General features: G+C 46.6%; 1 protein-coding gene across 11 annotated transcripts in view; it reads left to right on the top strand.

Moving 5' to 3' along the window:
* GBF1 (golgi brefeldin A resistant guanine nucleotide exchange factor 1) overlaps positions 1–15,506 on the top strand; it is a 177,431-nt gene that overhangs the window by 149,424 nt on the left and 12,501 nt on the right. For all 11 annotated transcript variants that reach the window (XM_030571052.1, XM_030571055.1, XM_030571054.1 and 8 more), the window contains 12 exons: positions 2,746–2,948; positions 3,104–3,227; positions 3,535–3,660; positions 4,400–4,482; positions 5,426–5,662; positions 6,513–6,606; positions 11,439–11,615; positions 12,146–12,210; positions 12,316–12,439; positions 13,083–13,154; positions 13,888–13,982; positions 14,651–14,804. In XM_030571052.1, coding sequence (XP_030426912.1) covers positions 2,746–2,948; positions 3,104–3,227; positions 3,535–3,660; positions 4,400–4,482; positions 5,426–5,662; positions 6,513–6,606; positions 11,439–11,615; positions 12,146–12,210; positions 12,316–12,439; positions 13,083–13,154; positions 13,888–13,982; positions 14,651–14,804 — 1,554 coding nt within the window. The remainder of the gene's footprint in view (positions 1–2,745; positions 2,949–3,103; positions 3,228–3,534; positions 3,661–4,399; positions 4,483–5,425; positions 5,663–6,512; positions 6,607–11,438; positions 11,616–12,145; positions 12,211–12,315; positions 12,440–13,082; positions 13,155–13,887; positions 13,983–14,650; positions 14,805–15,506) is intronic.

A 15,506-nucleotide genomic window follows, 5' to 3' on the forward strand; every position in this document is an offset into this window, starting at 1 on the left:
TCACACAAGTATAGCAACGTATTCAGTCCTGATGTCAGTCATATTTTCCACAGTGCCTCTGAAGTAATTTTGTTTTGTGGCTTTTGAGCCCCAATAGCACCTGTAAGTAAAAAGTGGAAGTGAATCTCCGTAGGTGATGTCGTGCTGGGAGTCTACTACAGGCCACCTAATCAGGTGGAAGAGGTGGATGAGGCTTTTTTCAAACAACTAACAAAATCATCCAAAGCCCAAGATTTGGTGATGATGGGGGACTTCAACTATCCAGATATATGTTGGGAAAATAACACCGCGGGGCACAGACTATCCAATAAGTTCCTGGACTGCATTGCAGACAACTTTTTATTTCAGAAAGTTGAAAAAGCTACTGGGGGGAAGCTGTTCTAGACTTGATTTTAACAAATAGGGAGGAACTTGTTGAGAATTTGAAAGTAGAAGGAAGCTTGGGTGAAAGTGACCATGAAATCATAGAATTCTTCTAAGGAAGGGTAGAAGGGAGTACAGCAGAATAGAGACAATGGATTTCAGGAAGGCGGATTTTGGTAAGCTCAGAGAGCTGATAGGTAAGGTCCCATGGGAATTAAGACTGAGGGGAAAAACAACTGAGGACAGTTGGCAGTTTTTCAAAGGGACGCTATTAAGGGCCCAAAAGCAAGTTATTCCGATGGTTAGGAAAGATAGAAAATGTGGCAAAAGACCACCTTGGCTTACCCTTGAGATCTTGCGTGACCTACAAAATAAAAAGGCGTCATATAAAAAATGGAAACTAGGTCAGATCACGAAGGATGAATATAGGCAAATAACACAGGAATGCAGAGGCAAGATTAGAAAAGCAAAGGCACAAAATGAACTCAAACTAGCTATGGGAATAAAGGGAAACAAGAAGACTTTTTATCAATACATTAGAAGCAAGAGGAAGACTAAGGACAGGGTAGGCCCACTGCTCAATGAGGAGGGGGAAACAGTAACGGGAGACTTGGAAATGGCAGAGATGCTTAATGACTTCTTTGTTTCAGTCTTCACTGAGAAGTCTGAAGGAATGTCTAGTATAGTGAATGCTTACGGGAAGAGGGTAGGTTTAGAAGATAAAATAAGAAAAGAGCAAGTAAAAAATCACTTAGAAAAGTTAGATGCCTGCAAGTCACCAGGGCCTGATGAAATGCATCCTAGAATACTCAAGGAGTTAATAGAAGAGGTATCTGAGCCTCTAGCTATTATCTTTGGGAAATCATGGGAGACGGGGGAGATTCCAGAAGACTGGAAGGGGGCAAATATAGTGCCCATCTATAAAAAGGGAAATAAAAACAACCCAGGAAACTACAGACCAGTTAGTTTAACTTCTGTGCCAGGGAAGATAATGGAGCAGGTAATCAAAGAAATCATCTGCAAACACTTGGAAGGTGGTAAGGTGATAGGGAATAGCCAGCATGGATTTGTAAAGAACAAATCGTGTCAAACTAATCTGATAGCGTTCTTTGATAGGATAACGAGCCTTGTGGATAAGGGAGAAGCGGTGGATGTGATATACCTAGACTTTAGTAAGGCATTTGATACGGTCTCGCATGATATTCTTATAGATAAACTAGGAAAGTACAATTTAGATGGGGCTACTGTAAGGTGGGTGCATAACTGGCTGGATAACCGTACTCAGAGAGTAGTCGTTAATGGCTCCCAATCCTGCTGGAAAGGTATAACAAGTGGGGTTCCGCAGGGGTCTGTTTTGGGACCGGTTCTGTTCAATATCTTCATCAACGATTTAGATGTTGGCATAGAAAGTACGCTTATTAAGTTTGCGGACGATACCAAACTGGGAGGGATTGCAACTGCTTTGGAGGACAGGGTCAAAATTCAAAATGATCTGGACAAATTGGAGAAATGGTCTGAGGTAAACAGGATGAAGTTCAATAAAGATAAATGCAAAGTGCTCCACCTAGGAAGGAACAATCAGTTTCACACATACAGAATGGGAAGAGACTGTCTAGGAAGGAGTACGGCAGAAAGAGATCTAGGGGTCATAGTAGACCACAAGCTTAATATGAGTCAACAGTGTGATACTGTTGCAAAAAAAGCAAACGTGATTCTGGGATGCATTAACAGGTGTGTTGTAAACAAGACACGAGAAGTCATTCTTCCGCTTTACTCTGTGCTGGTTAGGCCTCAACTGGAGTATTGTGTCCAGTTCTGGGCACCGCATTTCAAGAAAGATGTGGAGAAATTGGAGAGGGTCCAGAGAAGAGCAACAAGAATGATTAAAGATCTTGAGAACATGACCTATGAAGGAAGGCTGAAGGAATTGGGTTTGTTTAGTTTGGAAAAGAGAAGACGGAGAGGGGACATGATAGCATAGCAGTTTTCAGGTATCTAAAAGGGTGTCATCAGGAGGAGGGAGGAAACTTGTTCACCTTAGCCTCCAATGATAGAACAAGAAGCAATGGGCTTAAACTGCAGCAAGGGAGATTTAGGTTGGACATTAGGAAAAAGTTCCTAACTGTCAGGATAGTTAAACACTGGAATAGATTGCCTAGGGAAGTTGTGGAATCTCCATCTCTGGAGATATTTAAGAGTAGGTTAGATAAATGTCTATTAGGGATGGTCTAGACAGTATTTGGTCCTGCCATGAGGGCAGGGGACTGGACTCGATGACCTCTCGAGGTCCCTTCCAGTCCTAGAGTCTGAGTCTATGAGAAAGGTTCTCCACTTTGTAGGGCTCTTCAACCAAACTGGTAACTGTTGGCTTGTCTCATGCAGCTCCTGATAACTGGTACAGAGCAGTTCAACCAGAAGCCAAGGAAAGGGATACAGTTTCTGCAGGAGAAGAACCTTCTGGCCATCCCCATGGACAACAGTGAGGTGGCCCAGTGGCTGCGAGAAAATCCCCGGCTAGACAAAAAGATGATTGGGGAGTTTGTGAGTGACCGTAAGAACATAGACTTGCTGGAGAGCTTTGTAGGGTGAGTATTTTTCCATAGTTTGTATCGTTCCTATATGTTGAGCCTCAGTGTTTTCCAGTCAGTAAATCTCTGAGTGCGCACATGCCTTGTTTTGTCTGCCCTGCCCTCTTCTCCTATCTGTTTCAGTCTCTCATAACATTTTTCTCTTATTGCAGGACTTTCAATTTCCAAGGCTTAAGACTGGATGAAGCATTACGGCTTTACCTAGAAGCATTTCGCTTACCTGGAGAGGCACCGGTGATTCAGAGGCTATTGGAAGCCTTCACAGAACATTGGCGGGTGCGTACTGGGTGGGAAGAAATTATGCTCCCTCCACCTCTTCTGTGTGTTTGCCATCCTTGACATATCATATCACAGTGTGAATTTGACTTCTTTTGAACTCCCGGTGTTCTATAACATTACTGTGTAGGTGGGGGATGGCACAGTGACTTCTTCCAGGGCGTTGTCCAGAAGCTGGGAGTAGAGTTCTGATTTTTCAGACAGTCCATTTGTTGGATTCCATTGTGCTGGCAGGAAAATGGCGATCTCAGGTCATGTGTGCATCTGTCTCCTATAGATCTGACTTGTGGCTGTATTTGCCTTTCAGAAATCAAATGGCTCCCCATTTGCTAATAGTGACGCCTGCTTTGCCCTGGCCTACGCAGTTATTATGCTGAACACTGACCAGCATAACCATAATGTCCGCAAGCAGAATGTTCCAATGACCCTAGAGGTGAGAGCAGATTCCCTGCACGTGGCTGTTATGATGCCTCTTACTTCTCTTTATTTTCATAGCACTATGTTCTATTTTCACCTTCTGGCTTTCTTTCGTTTGCTGTTCCTCCCATCTTCTGTTTAATCTGTCCCACTCATCACTCTTCGATGTATGGGTAAATAACAGTAGTGTTGGGGTTAAGTACAAGAGTGACGCAGTCAGAAGAAATGAAAGCTAAGCAGTAACATGCAGGGAAGGTTTGAGTTGCTTTTACTCTGTAAACACAGTTTTGTGACCTGCTGTATCATAAGGCTTAGTAAGAGTGAAAAGAAGCAATAGAAAAAAGACTAGTTGATTAGAGAAGTGATGTTAAGTGAATAAGCAACTGGGGAAGTGCAGAGTACTCAAAGTGATGGCACAGTGTTCTTATAGAGGTGGTGTATTTGTCATCCTGATGCACAGTTGAAGCTAATCACAAGTAACATTAATGGACCATCCCCATGTAACGTTGCCTGTCAGCAGCTGGGATGGAGGCTACTGAAAGCTCCCATGCCACTAAAAGAATTATTCAATACTCCCTGAATTATAGTGTATTGGTCAGTGTATCTTGAGTCCCAGGAAAGGCAAGCAGACAATTAATCAGACCCATGGAGTCTGCAAGCTGCATATGGGCCTCTGAGTTGCTGAGTGCCACTTAAGTTAGCGTTTTTGAAATATTCTTAAGAGAATCATCTTGGTGCCACTGTAATGTACCCAGGAATTCCGGAAGAACTTGAAGGGGGTGAATGGAGGCAAAGACTTTGAACAGGACATACTGGAGGACATGTACCATGCCATCAAGTAAGTACTTGGGTCTCTCTCGCGTTTCCATGTACTCACCGAGCATAGTGGCTCTGTTTTGGTCTGTGAGATCTCTGGAGCACAATTAGAGAACTCTGCTGATCATGTACCAGTCTGCCTTGGACCATCTTCCATCTCAATCTGGGGCTGTGATAATAGATTTGTCACGGTTACTGAATTGGATTTATATAGTTGGATCCCTGCCATGGTATTTTAATCCGCAAGGCTTAAAATAAAGATTTTTTAAAAAAAGAACATGGCTTCTATCAACATGTGAAGGAACGGCAGGGTGAGAGTGACACATGTGAAATACTGTAGCTAAGAAACCACTCCTCTAGGTCAGGCTTCCAACTGTATTAGAACTTGTAGTGCCAGAGGCAGTGTCCCTCTCTGATGCTGCATTGGTGCCCTGAGATGGTGTGGCCAGGTCTTGGTCTTGTATATTGTCCCTTTCTATCTCATGAAACTGTCTGTTCCTGGTCTCTGCCTGGGGCTCCTGGCACACAGGCCACTGCTTGGGGGAATTCCTGACTGCTGTGGTCCTTTCGTGCGCAGAGTTGGCTGTGGATGAGGAGGCTTTAATAACAGCTCAGAAATTATCCTATTCAGTAAATCCAGGCCCAGCCACTTCGAAGCTAAGGGGATTACAGCTTTGAGGAGGCAGGATGTGACTCTGACTCTCAGCTGGTTTCAATCCGTGATTGCGTGCAACAAGTAGGTCTGAAAGTGAGGCAGACTTCTTAGTCTGGGACTGCCTTTCAAGTCTCTTCCAGATGGAGGATCATGTAGCCACCTATGCTAAGTACCTAGAAGTTTCTCAAGAGGCATCTCCAGATTTCAACAAATAAGTTGTAGTTTTGATCAATGTCTATTGCTTGCTGGGGTAATGTTAGATTTTTTTCATTCTGAGCCAAACCTTAACCTTTCCTTCCATCCCTGTTAGAAATGACGAAATAGTGATGCCAGAAGAGCAGACGGGCCTGGTGAAGGAAAACTACATATGGAATGTACTACTGCATCGTGGTGCCACTGATGAAGGCATCTTCCTGCACATGCCTCCAGGAAGCTACGATCATGATCTCTTCACCATGACTTGGGGCCCCACCATTGCAGCCCTATCTTATGTTTTTGACAAGAGCTTAGATGAAACAATCATCCAGAAGGCTATCTCTGGCTTCAGGTAGCCCTACTCTTCCTCCGTAGAGATCTAGTAGGCTTCCAGTCTGCGAGTGTAAATCATCCCCATTTTGAGCAGTGTCTCCTGTCTGCCAGCTGGAAGGCACATAGAGAAGATCAGCTGTTGGCTTTCCCTAGCAGCGTAGAAGCTTTTGCTCCCAGGCTGCAGCCCCACAGTACTGGCTAGTGCTCTTCCCTGGGCTTGTGTGGATTCAATCCTTAAAGACTTCTGATTGGTACCACTCAATCTTTGTGTGGTCTACATTGTTGTAATAAATTATTTTTAAAGTGACGGAGCACCATTTAAACTTAGTTGTGGCCAGGGTAGGAAGCAGCATGTTTTTTGGCCAACCTAGTTCTCAAAACTCTATGGTCTGGCAAAAATCCCTCCCTAGACAGAGCAGTCTGTATTGGGGGGTCTTTGGTCACAGCTGAGTTCAAATTATGTGTAAGCACATTTCACAAGCTCAATTATTACACTATTGTAGCTGGGGCCTTTTTGAACTTTGAACCTCAACACCATGAACAAATTTACCACTTGTACTTTTATGTTAAGGGTTGAACTGGGGACCTTGGTCCTGTCTGCATAGGTCTCTGAAGCTGCAGTTTGTTTTCTGTACCAGCACAAGGAAATATCAGGGTTTCAGGATCTCTACGCACCTGCCAGTAGTTTGTGCTGCAGAGAGGCAGCACAGAACAGAGGTGGGTTGCTAACATTGGCATGCATTGTGAGGTGGTGCGAGATGCAGGAGAGTGGTCCTGCATTGTCAGTGGAGAGGGAACCTGACCTGGGGGTTCTAGACTGGGAATGTCCTGTGCTGTTGTAATTACATTGCTTGTGGTTTGTCTTTCAGGAAATGTGCAATGATTTCTGCACACTATGGCCTGAGTGATGTGTTTGACAATCTCATAATTTCTCTCTGCAAGTTTACTGCCCTCAGCAGTGAGGTGAGTTTGTTGGGAGGGGTCTGGAAGCAAATACTTGTCATATATTATCTTCTGTCTCAGAGTTTCTGCTCTGGAGAGTTAAACTTTTACAAGTGATGACACACCCTGCAGATATGTCTGCCCCGTTCTTCAGCCCCAGTGCAGGGATTTCTGGAGTGAATTCTTCAGTGCAAGTGAATGGAGAACTGTGGTTTGTCTGTAATAAAGTAGGGTTTTCACAGAGCAGCATATCCTGATATCCCCACTGTTTCCTTCTGGTGTTGCTTATGTGGCATTTTCAGCAGCGGCTTCGTAAGGGATGGGAAGGTATCACCTGCGGCAGTCCCTGTCCCTCTTGTTTGGACTCAATAAACTTTTGTCCATCTTGCTGTGACCAAGGCCATGACCTCACACATCCCAAACCAGAGCAGGCATTGCAACTGTTCATCCTGTAATTTAACTTTTGAGTGTAATTTGATGCTGAGAATGGCCATTTTCTGACCTAAATGTTTTTAAACATGCCTTGGTTTAGTTGCTTAAGTGTAAAGTGCTATGGCAGGGGCTCTGCATTTACCCAGTATTAGGGGGTTAGTAAAATAAATGCTCTGAATTCTGACCCTTGATATACAGAACCTGATGAGAAGATCAGGTGAGTCAGCCCAACCCAAGTGCTAAAGCCAGTGAATCTGAGGTGTTCTCTGAAGATAGTCACATTCAGGGCTTGGTGCCCTGTATAAATTTTTGGCTGAAGTTTCCTCTGCTTGCCTAGGTTGGTAAGTCTTGGCCCAAGTTTTCCAAGGTATCCTGTATTTGCAGGGCCGGTGCAAGGATGTTTTGCATCCTAGGCGAAACTTCCACCTTGTGCCCTCCTCCATGCCTTTGCCCTGAGGCCCCCCTCCTGCGGCAGCCCCCCCCGTCCTGAGGCACCCCCCTTGCGGCAGCTCTCCGCCCTGAGGCACCCCCGCCCCAGCTCACCCCTGCTCTGCACATGAGCACCCCAAGCACGCTGTGGCCACTTCACTTCTCCCGCCTCCCAGGCTTGCAGCACCTAAGCTGATTGGTGCCGCAAGCCTGGGAGGAGAGAGAAGTGAAGTGGCCATGGCATGCTCCGGGAGGAGGCTGCACAGGGAGCTCTCTTGAGTGCCCCCCCCCCGCCTCTTATTTGCTGCAGGCGGCCCTCCCTGCACCCCTCTGCCCAGCTCCGTCCGCCTAAATGCTGGCGGCGACTGGGGCGGCCAAAGATCCAGCTGCCGCAGTCGCTCCCAAACAAAACAGCGCCCCCCAAATGCCAGTGCCCTAGGCGACCACCTAGGTCACCTAAATGGTTGCACCGGCCCTGTGTATTTGATAGATAGTGGTGGACCACGCAGTATGTTAAGCAGAAGCAGCATGATACTTTGATGGCAGGATCAAAGATGCTGAAGAAAGATTCATGAACCTACAAGTTGAACACATTGAGAAGAACACTGTGTGCACAGATGAAAAAACATACCAGATCACTTAAGATATCAGGCACTGTCACAGGGAAGTAAAGAGAACAAGACAAGTAATCTCTGAAATCTTGTTGGGTGAGAGCAGGATGATGATCCTGGGAATGAATCCAGTGAAGAGGATTTTGGATTGTTGGTGATCGTCTTCTAGAGAAAAGGAACTGTTTGGACTGGATGCTTTACACTTAAGCAACTAAAACAAACCTCTGTGACTGAAGACTAGCCAGGTGGCTTGAATCACGGAAGTTTCTACTCAGTGTAGACGTACCCAGCATAGCACTGGCAACAGCATGTAGGGTATGTGTGGCTACATGTCAGTGAAAAACAGACTGCATCCACACTGCAGCATGTATCTACATGCATCAGTGAAGGGCTCTGGCAGTGTAGAACTGTGGCAGTGAAAGGCTCCAGCAGCAGAGAGTTGCCAGAGCCTTTGCCTGCTGCCTTCCCTCTGCCAAAACCTTTCCTCTCTGCTGGAGTCTTTACCTGAGGTGGAGAAAAGCTCAGGCATCAGGAAGACAGTGGGACTCTACACTGCTAAAAATAGCAATGTAGACAGACAAGACATTGCTTGGGCTTGTAGAGTGCCATGTGAGGTACCTATCATAAGGTTCTGGTGTGTCTATACTCGCCTAAGCAGAGTCTCACTGTCTGCATTGGCGTTTATAGCTGTGCTAGAGTGGTGTATATACTCCACCCTGCTGTAAAGCATGTGCAGTTTAGACATATTATTAGGAAATAATAGAGCAGGAATTTGAAGAAGTTCCTAGAGTACATGTGTGTACACACTCTCTCTCTCTCTCGGCTGACATTACAGAAGCGTGGTCGGATAAATGAGTTTGGGTTGCTGGAGGATTTTCTCCCCCCCCCCCCAAAGAAACACAGAGGGAAGGAGAAGAAGAGTGCAAGCGTTGCATTGTGTGTTTGGGGGCACTTGCAATGGCAATGGCAACAATGAAACCCTACCAGTTTGGTTATAAAGAGAGGCAAATAAAATCAGATTGGTGGGTGTTCTAGATTCCATCCTTTTCTACAGATCAGGATCATAAGGATGAAACACTTGATAGTCCTGATCTGGAGTGCTTGGAGAGTGCCAGTAGATAATGGAAGCAGGAGAGTGTATGCCCTCAAAAAACTGTTTAACTGTGTAAATCTGCTGATCCCAACCTTTTAGCGCAGTGTACCAAATTACTAGAGTAAGCCCTGCAAGGCTCCAACAATTGCTTGCTGCATCCCATTCAAATGTGAGAGTGGAATTTGGCGCGCTGCAGCCTGAGTTCTGTTGCAGTTTAGCAAGTGTATCTTTTGGGGGGAGATGTAAAATCAAGGACTTACTAGTCCTGAAAAATGCACCTAGCTCTTCCACAAGAAATAGGGTCTTATCCTTAGCTGTATTCCAATTGTACCAATTACATTCTGCAGCCCTAAATTTCCATACAGCCTGGGTACCACAGATATTTGAGAGGTAATATAGTGGAGGGGAAGGCAGTGTTTCAAGGGGTTGAGAAGATGACTAAGAGCAACTGTGAAAAAGTAAGGAGATACCTTAGTTTAGGTTAGCTGTTAGCCACTTCCCTAGGCAAACGTTTTATTGATCAGATATCTTTTCTGAGGCACTACAATTGCAAGATGTCGCCATATTGGAGATCAGTTGTGAGAGAAGAGATGGAAGAGGTCTCTGCAAGGAATCAACTGGTTGTAAGCAAGGTCACCTTGCTCTCCAGTGGATTCAGTAGTCTCATTCTTTATGCCTTTCTCTGCAGTTAGACACTCACCCACTGGGTGTTCTGGAGTTGCTGTCTGTTGGGATGAGTTAGATGTGGCTGGTCAGTGCAAAGAAGAAGCCAAGGGATATTGAATTTCATATTTTGATGTGAGAGCTCACTGATGTTTGTTCCTGTGGTTCTGTCATAATAACATGGGGGCTGGCACTAGAAATGGAACAAAGGCAGCTGAAACTTTCCTGCCAAGCTTGCCACATAGAGCCCACTCATGCAATACAGCCCTTGTCACTAGCACTGACAGCAGTCCCTGCCAAAGCAAGTAGGTTTGCAGTTGGACCTCTGTCGGGGCAATGGGATAACAGGATGGGACACACGTTTTCTGGGCTTCAAGTATGAGATCTGAAGAGCCACATTTCTGACTGGTCCAATCTTTCTCACCCCTTTTCAATTAGGAGTAGAGCAGAGTTATTGGCTTTTCTGTTCCTTACTTACACGGACTATTTCTTGGCATAGTGTTCCTCCTCTTGAGAGGTTGGTGGGCTCCCCGAAAACATTGGACATAGTAGTTCTGATCCTTATTCATATGGTTGCTCTATTGCTTTACTGAGCGACTCAGTTTTGCAGCGTGTGGTCAGTTTGATGGAATGGCATAACACACTTTGTGTTGGTAAGCTGTGGGTCTGTTGGACAGGTTGCCTTTATGAAGGGACTGTGATCTAGTAATTAGCACAGGGGACTTCAGATCAGGACTCATGGTTCTGTTCCCAGCCCTGCCATTGACTGAGTAGGAATAACTGTGCCCTTAAGCAAGTCACTTATATACTCATGTTACTTAGGGTTTGTCTAGACTTAAAATGCTGCAGCAGTGCCTCTGTAGAGCATCAGTGCAGGTACTACCTATGCTACTGGGAAAGGTTCTCCCATCAGCATAGGTACTCCACCTTCCCGAGAAGCAGCTGGGTCTACAGGAGAATTCTCCCACCGACCTAGTGCTGTCTACACTGTGGGTTAGATTGGTTTAACTGTCATTCGGGGAGGTGGATTTTTCACTCCCCTAATGATGTAATTATACCAACCTAATTTCCTGATGTAGACCAGAGCAGCGAGGAAAACTGAGGTACAGAGAAGTTAATAATTTCTGCCTCTCAGGGGAGTTGTGATGTTGAATGAAGTATTAGTAAAGAGCATTGTAATCCTGGAATGAGTTACTGTAGTGCAAAGTCTTAAGTCAGGTCTGCCCTAGGAAATTTGGTTAGTATAACTTTGTTGCTCAGGGATGTGAAAAATCCACACATCGTTAAACCAATCTAACCCCTGGTGTAGACAGCACTGTATGGGCAGGAGAATTCTCCTGTTGACCTAGCTATTGCCTCTCAGGTAGGTGGAGTACCTATGCCAACATGAAAACCCCTCCTATCAGCATAGTAGTGTTGTCACTGAAGTGCTACAAAGGCGCATCTGTCTTCCCTCGGTGTTTCAGCAAGGGTCAGAGAAGCCAGCTGATCCCAGCCTTTCCTACAGCCTTTCTTAGAAATATCGTCTGTCCCATAGCAGGGTCCACGATGCACTCCGTCCTGGGTTGTGTTGAAAGGGAAATGTGTCTTGCTGACAGACCGCCACCCAATCTTCTCTCCTGCAGTCTATCGAGAATCTGCCCAGTGTTTTTGGAAGTAATCCCAAGGCCCACATCGCAGCAAAGACTGTGTTTCACTTGGCACATCGCCATGGCGACATTCTGCGGGAGGGCTGGAAAAACATCATGGAAGCCATGCTGCAGCTTTTCCGAGCAGAGCTGCTGCCCAAGGCCATGGTGGAGGTAATGACAACCAGCTCCTGGCTAATTCAAGACAGGGCAAGTGAGGAGCCCAGCTTTGCAGAGCCCCAGTTCAAAGAGGAAGAGAGCCCACTTGGAAAGGCATGGCTTTAGCAGTGCATGTATAGAGCAAGACAGCTCTTGAAGGGTTAGCACAGTAGTGACCTGTGGGTTCCTGCTTCTCAAATTGTTTGTTAGTGTTAGTGTTAGTTTGTTTGTTTTAACTGAATTTGATGAATTCCAACTGTGACATCTGCTAAAATGAATGACTAGACATGTCTGTATGGGGAAATACAGTGGTGTGAGGACTGCAACAATGCACTGTAGATGGCTCGATTCTGTGGTATTGCCTGTGGGGTTGCAGGTTTGGTTACAATGTCTGTATGTGGGGGCCAGGGTGTTTGCTGTGTATAGATCAGATAGTGTAGACTTTCAGGAATGGGAAGGTAGAGTGGAAAATTGATTAGGGGATGTGAAGAAGATAGAGCTGAAAGAGGTGAACACTGGGACATGCACTCTGGTCTAACTTCCAGGTTGAAGACTTTGTGGATCCCAATGGCAAGATCTCTCTGCAGCGGGAAGAGACCCCATCTAACCGGTGAGTGGCACAGGGAGATGTAGCCCAGCGAGTCCCTCGTGGTTGTTAGGGAACATGCATGGTTTCTTGTTGTGTGGTTGATGTGTTTGTGTGTTCTGTTTGCAGCGGTGAATCCACAGTGCTGAGCTTTGTTAGCTGGCTCACACTCAGTGGTACAGAACAATCTGGCATGAGGGGGCCATCTACAGAGAACCAGGAGGCAAAGCGAATGGCTCTGGAGTGCATAAAGGTAATGCACGGGACTGAAAAGAATCTGGCACAGAGTGCAATGCATTGAGCACAGTGTGTATGAGAGGACAGATCTCTACAGATAATGGGAAGTGGGGCTGTAACTCCAAGTACCCGCTTCCTGTGGAGGAGTGTTGACCATTTAGATGGAGCCAGGATCCCAGAGGACTTGAAAACTTCAAGGACCTAACAGACCCTGAAGAATACCTGCATATTCACAGCTGTAGGGAGCTGTAGTGTACTCCGTACAGGTCTAACAACACTCGCCCATGGGGATCCATGTTCCATAAGTCCATAAAAATGCAGGTGCTTTCCCACAGGGAGCTGAGATGTGCCCTCTAATTTAGAGTCCCATAACTAAACACAAGCTGAGAATAGATTTGTAACAAATACAGATTTTCCTTGATGTGACAGTCAGAAGGTGACTTGTTCTCTCCCCTAAAATCTGCCCAGTGGAGGCCAGGTTCTTTAGGAGGAATGGCTTCTAGTGATGCTTATTGGTTGGATGGGGACTCAGTTATTAGAAATGGGCCTTTCCAATCTATTTTGTGTGTGCAGACCTGCATGAGCTGTGTTTCTTCAGGTTGTGTTCCTGCTCACAGCACTCTCCCTTTCCCTTTCCCTTTCCCTTCTCTTCTTTGCAGCAATGTGACCCTGAGAAGCTGATCACTGAAAGCAAATTCCTCCAGCTGGAGTCCCTCCAGGAGCTCATGAAGGTGAGAGGCATCGCAGGCAGATTGTAGAGCTGGAGGATAGTGGTCAGGAGGGAACGCTGTAATTACAGCCATGTATCACATACTGCAGTGGAATATTTCCCTGGCAGGTCCTTCTACAGAAGACTTATCTAGGAGCACTTTAAGAACAGCCCTCAGTTCAGCTTTTGGCTCAAGGTTTCTCACTGTCTCTGGGATGGGAAATTTAGGTCCAGGGACTTCCTTAAGAGCAGAGCCAGGGGTTAATTTGTTGTATAGCTTCTTAAAGGATCACTGTGGGACTCAGCAGAGGCTTGAGAGCTTGCATAGCTGTGCCTAGAAGCCCTGGGGCCTTCCCTCTTGCCCTCCCTTGGCAAGCTGCATGCCTGAATGCCTGGTACACCTCTACCCCGATAGAATGCAACATGATATAACATGGTGAAACAGTGCTCTGGGAGGGCGGGGCTGCGCACTCCAGAGGATCAAAGCAAGTTCGATATAATGCAATTCCACCTATAACGTGATAAGATTTTTTTGGCTCCGAAGGACAGTGTTATATCGAGGTAGAGGTATAGTTGAACATTAGTTAGCGCATCAGAAAAAGAATCTGGCAGCTCTGCTCTGCGAAGTGGCTGATCCAGTTGCAGAAGCTGCGAAGTGCTGTGTGACTGGGGGAATGCACAAGCTGGTCCCTCTGGGAGAGTTTTTACTGCATGTAGAGGTGAGGATGGGTACTGATGATCTTTGGCTCTTTCAGGCTTTGATCTCTGTGACTCCTGATGAGGAGACATATGATGAGGAGGACGCTGCCTTCTGCTTGGAGATGCTGCTGAGGATTGTGCTGGAGAATAGGTGATTCTTTGAGCTGTATGCCAATGCCTTCTTTCAAACGCAGTCTCTAGAACTGCTCCAGCAGTGACCAGCTGATGTGTAGGTCCAGGGGCTCAGTTCCTTATGGGCTTGGTTTGCCAGCTGTACCTGTAAACAAAGGGGCCATCCCCTGTGAATCTCTGCTTACTACAGGGAGACCTAGAGGACATGGAGACTAAAATGGTATCTGCCCCAGCTAGGTATGGGGAGGTGGAGGAGACCTGACTCCTAGAGTAGCAGTGGGGGGATAATGTAGCCGCAGTGCCAAGTCTTATGATCAAGAATTACCCTTCCCCCACATCGCCTTTATGGTGAGGTGAGTGACCTGTTGCAAAGATCTCCTGCTAAATATGGGAGGGCGGGCTGGTGGAGCCCCCATGCGTCTGGCACACCTGAGGTGGGGAAGGGGTTTGCAAAATGAGCAAAGGGGCCAGGAGGTTCCAAGGAAGCTGAGTTTAGGGTGCCCTCCCTCAGCTGGTGGCTTGTGAATCATGAAGCAATGAGCTCCCATAGATCTGCTGTTGGTAACTCTTCTGGAGCATCCAGTCGAAGCAGTGAGAAACTAGGGCTGCGAGGTCTAAGAGCAGCCACTCCGCCCTGCTGTTCATCTCCCTTCACCCTGCCCTTTCTCCTGTTGCTGTCTTGGCTAGGGATCGTGTGGGATGTGTCTGGCAGGCAGTACGAGACCACCTCTATCACCTGTGTGTCCATGCTCTGGAGTTCTGCTTCCTGGTGGAAAGAGCGGTGGTAGGACTGCTCAGGCTGGCCATTCGACTCCTGCGCCGGGAGGAGATCAGTGCCCAGGTAAAGGGGGTGGTGGAGGTCGGTGCACTGGGTTTTGTGTCTACACTCCCCAGCCCATGAGGAATCTGTTGCTGCTGTTAGTCATCCTAGCATGGCATCACTTGTGTGCTCTGAGCGCTGGCCTCCTCCCTGTATTTGTGGCAGCACCACTTCCCACCTGTTCACTTGTCTTGGGATTTGGTGCCCTGCTGCAGACTTCAGGACAGTTTGGAAGCTGTTTGAATTGCTAAGAAGGGGAGAGTTACAGCTAAAAGGCAAAAGCCATGGAGTCTGACCTGATGGGTTCAGAGCAATGAAGGTGAGGGAGAAGAATTCCCCTATGAGGGCCCTTAGCAAGAGAGAGACCCATCTCCAAAGGCATCTGAACATGCCCCTTGTCATGGAGAAGGAGGGTAAGTGGACCTGGTTTGGGAGAGGGGAATCTCATAGCCAAAGGGACCACATCCGCTTAAAGCCTAGTCAGTTAAAAATAGTGTCAGGTCTTGACAGATTCACACCCTGTGGGGCATTTGCATCTGAGAACACATCTGACAAGTGAACAGACTGAACTGCAGACCGATGGTTTTCTCCACCCTTTCATTTCTAGGGGTTGAAGGTGTTATGTGGAACAGTGGTGATTAAAATGCTTTCACCCAAGTTTGTGCGTGAAGCTTATGTGCCTAAAGGGACACCCTTACAGTCCCCTGGGCTTGTAGCCTCTCT

The sequence above is a fragment of the Gopherus evgoodei genome, chromosome 7, assembly GCF_007399415.2.
Source record: "Gopherus evgoodei ecotype Sinaloan lineage chromosome 7, rGopEvg1_v1.p, whole genome shotgun sequence".
Lineage (NCBI taxonomy): Eukaryota > Metazoa > Chordata > Testudines > Testudinidae > Gopherus > Gopherus evgoodei.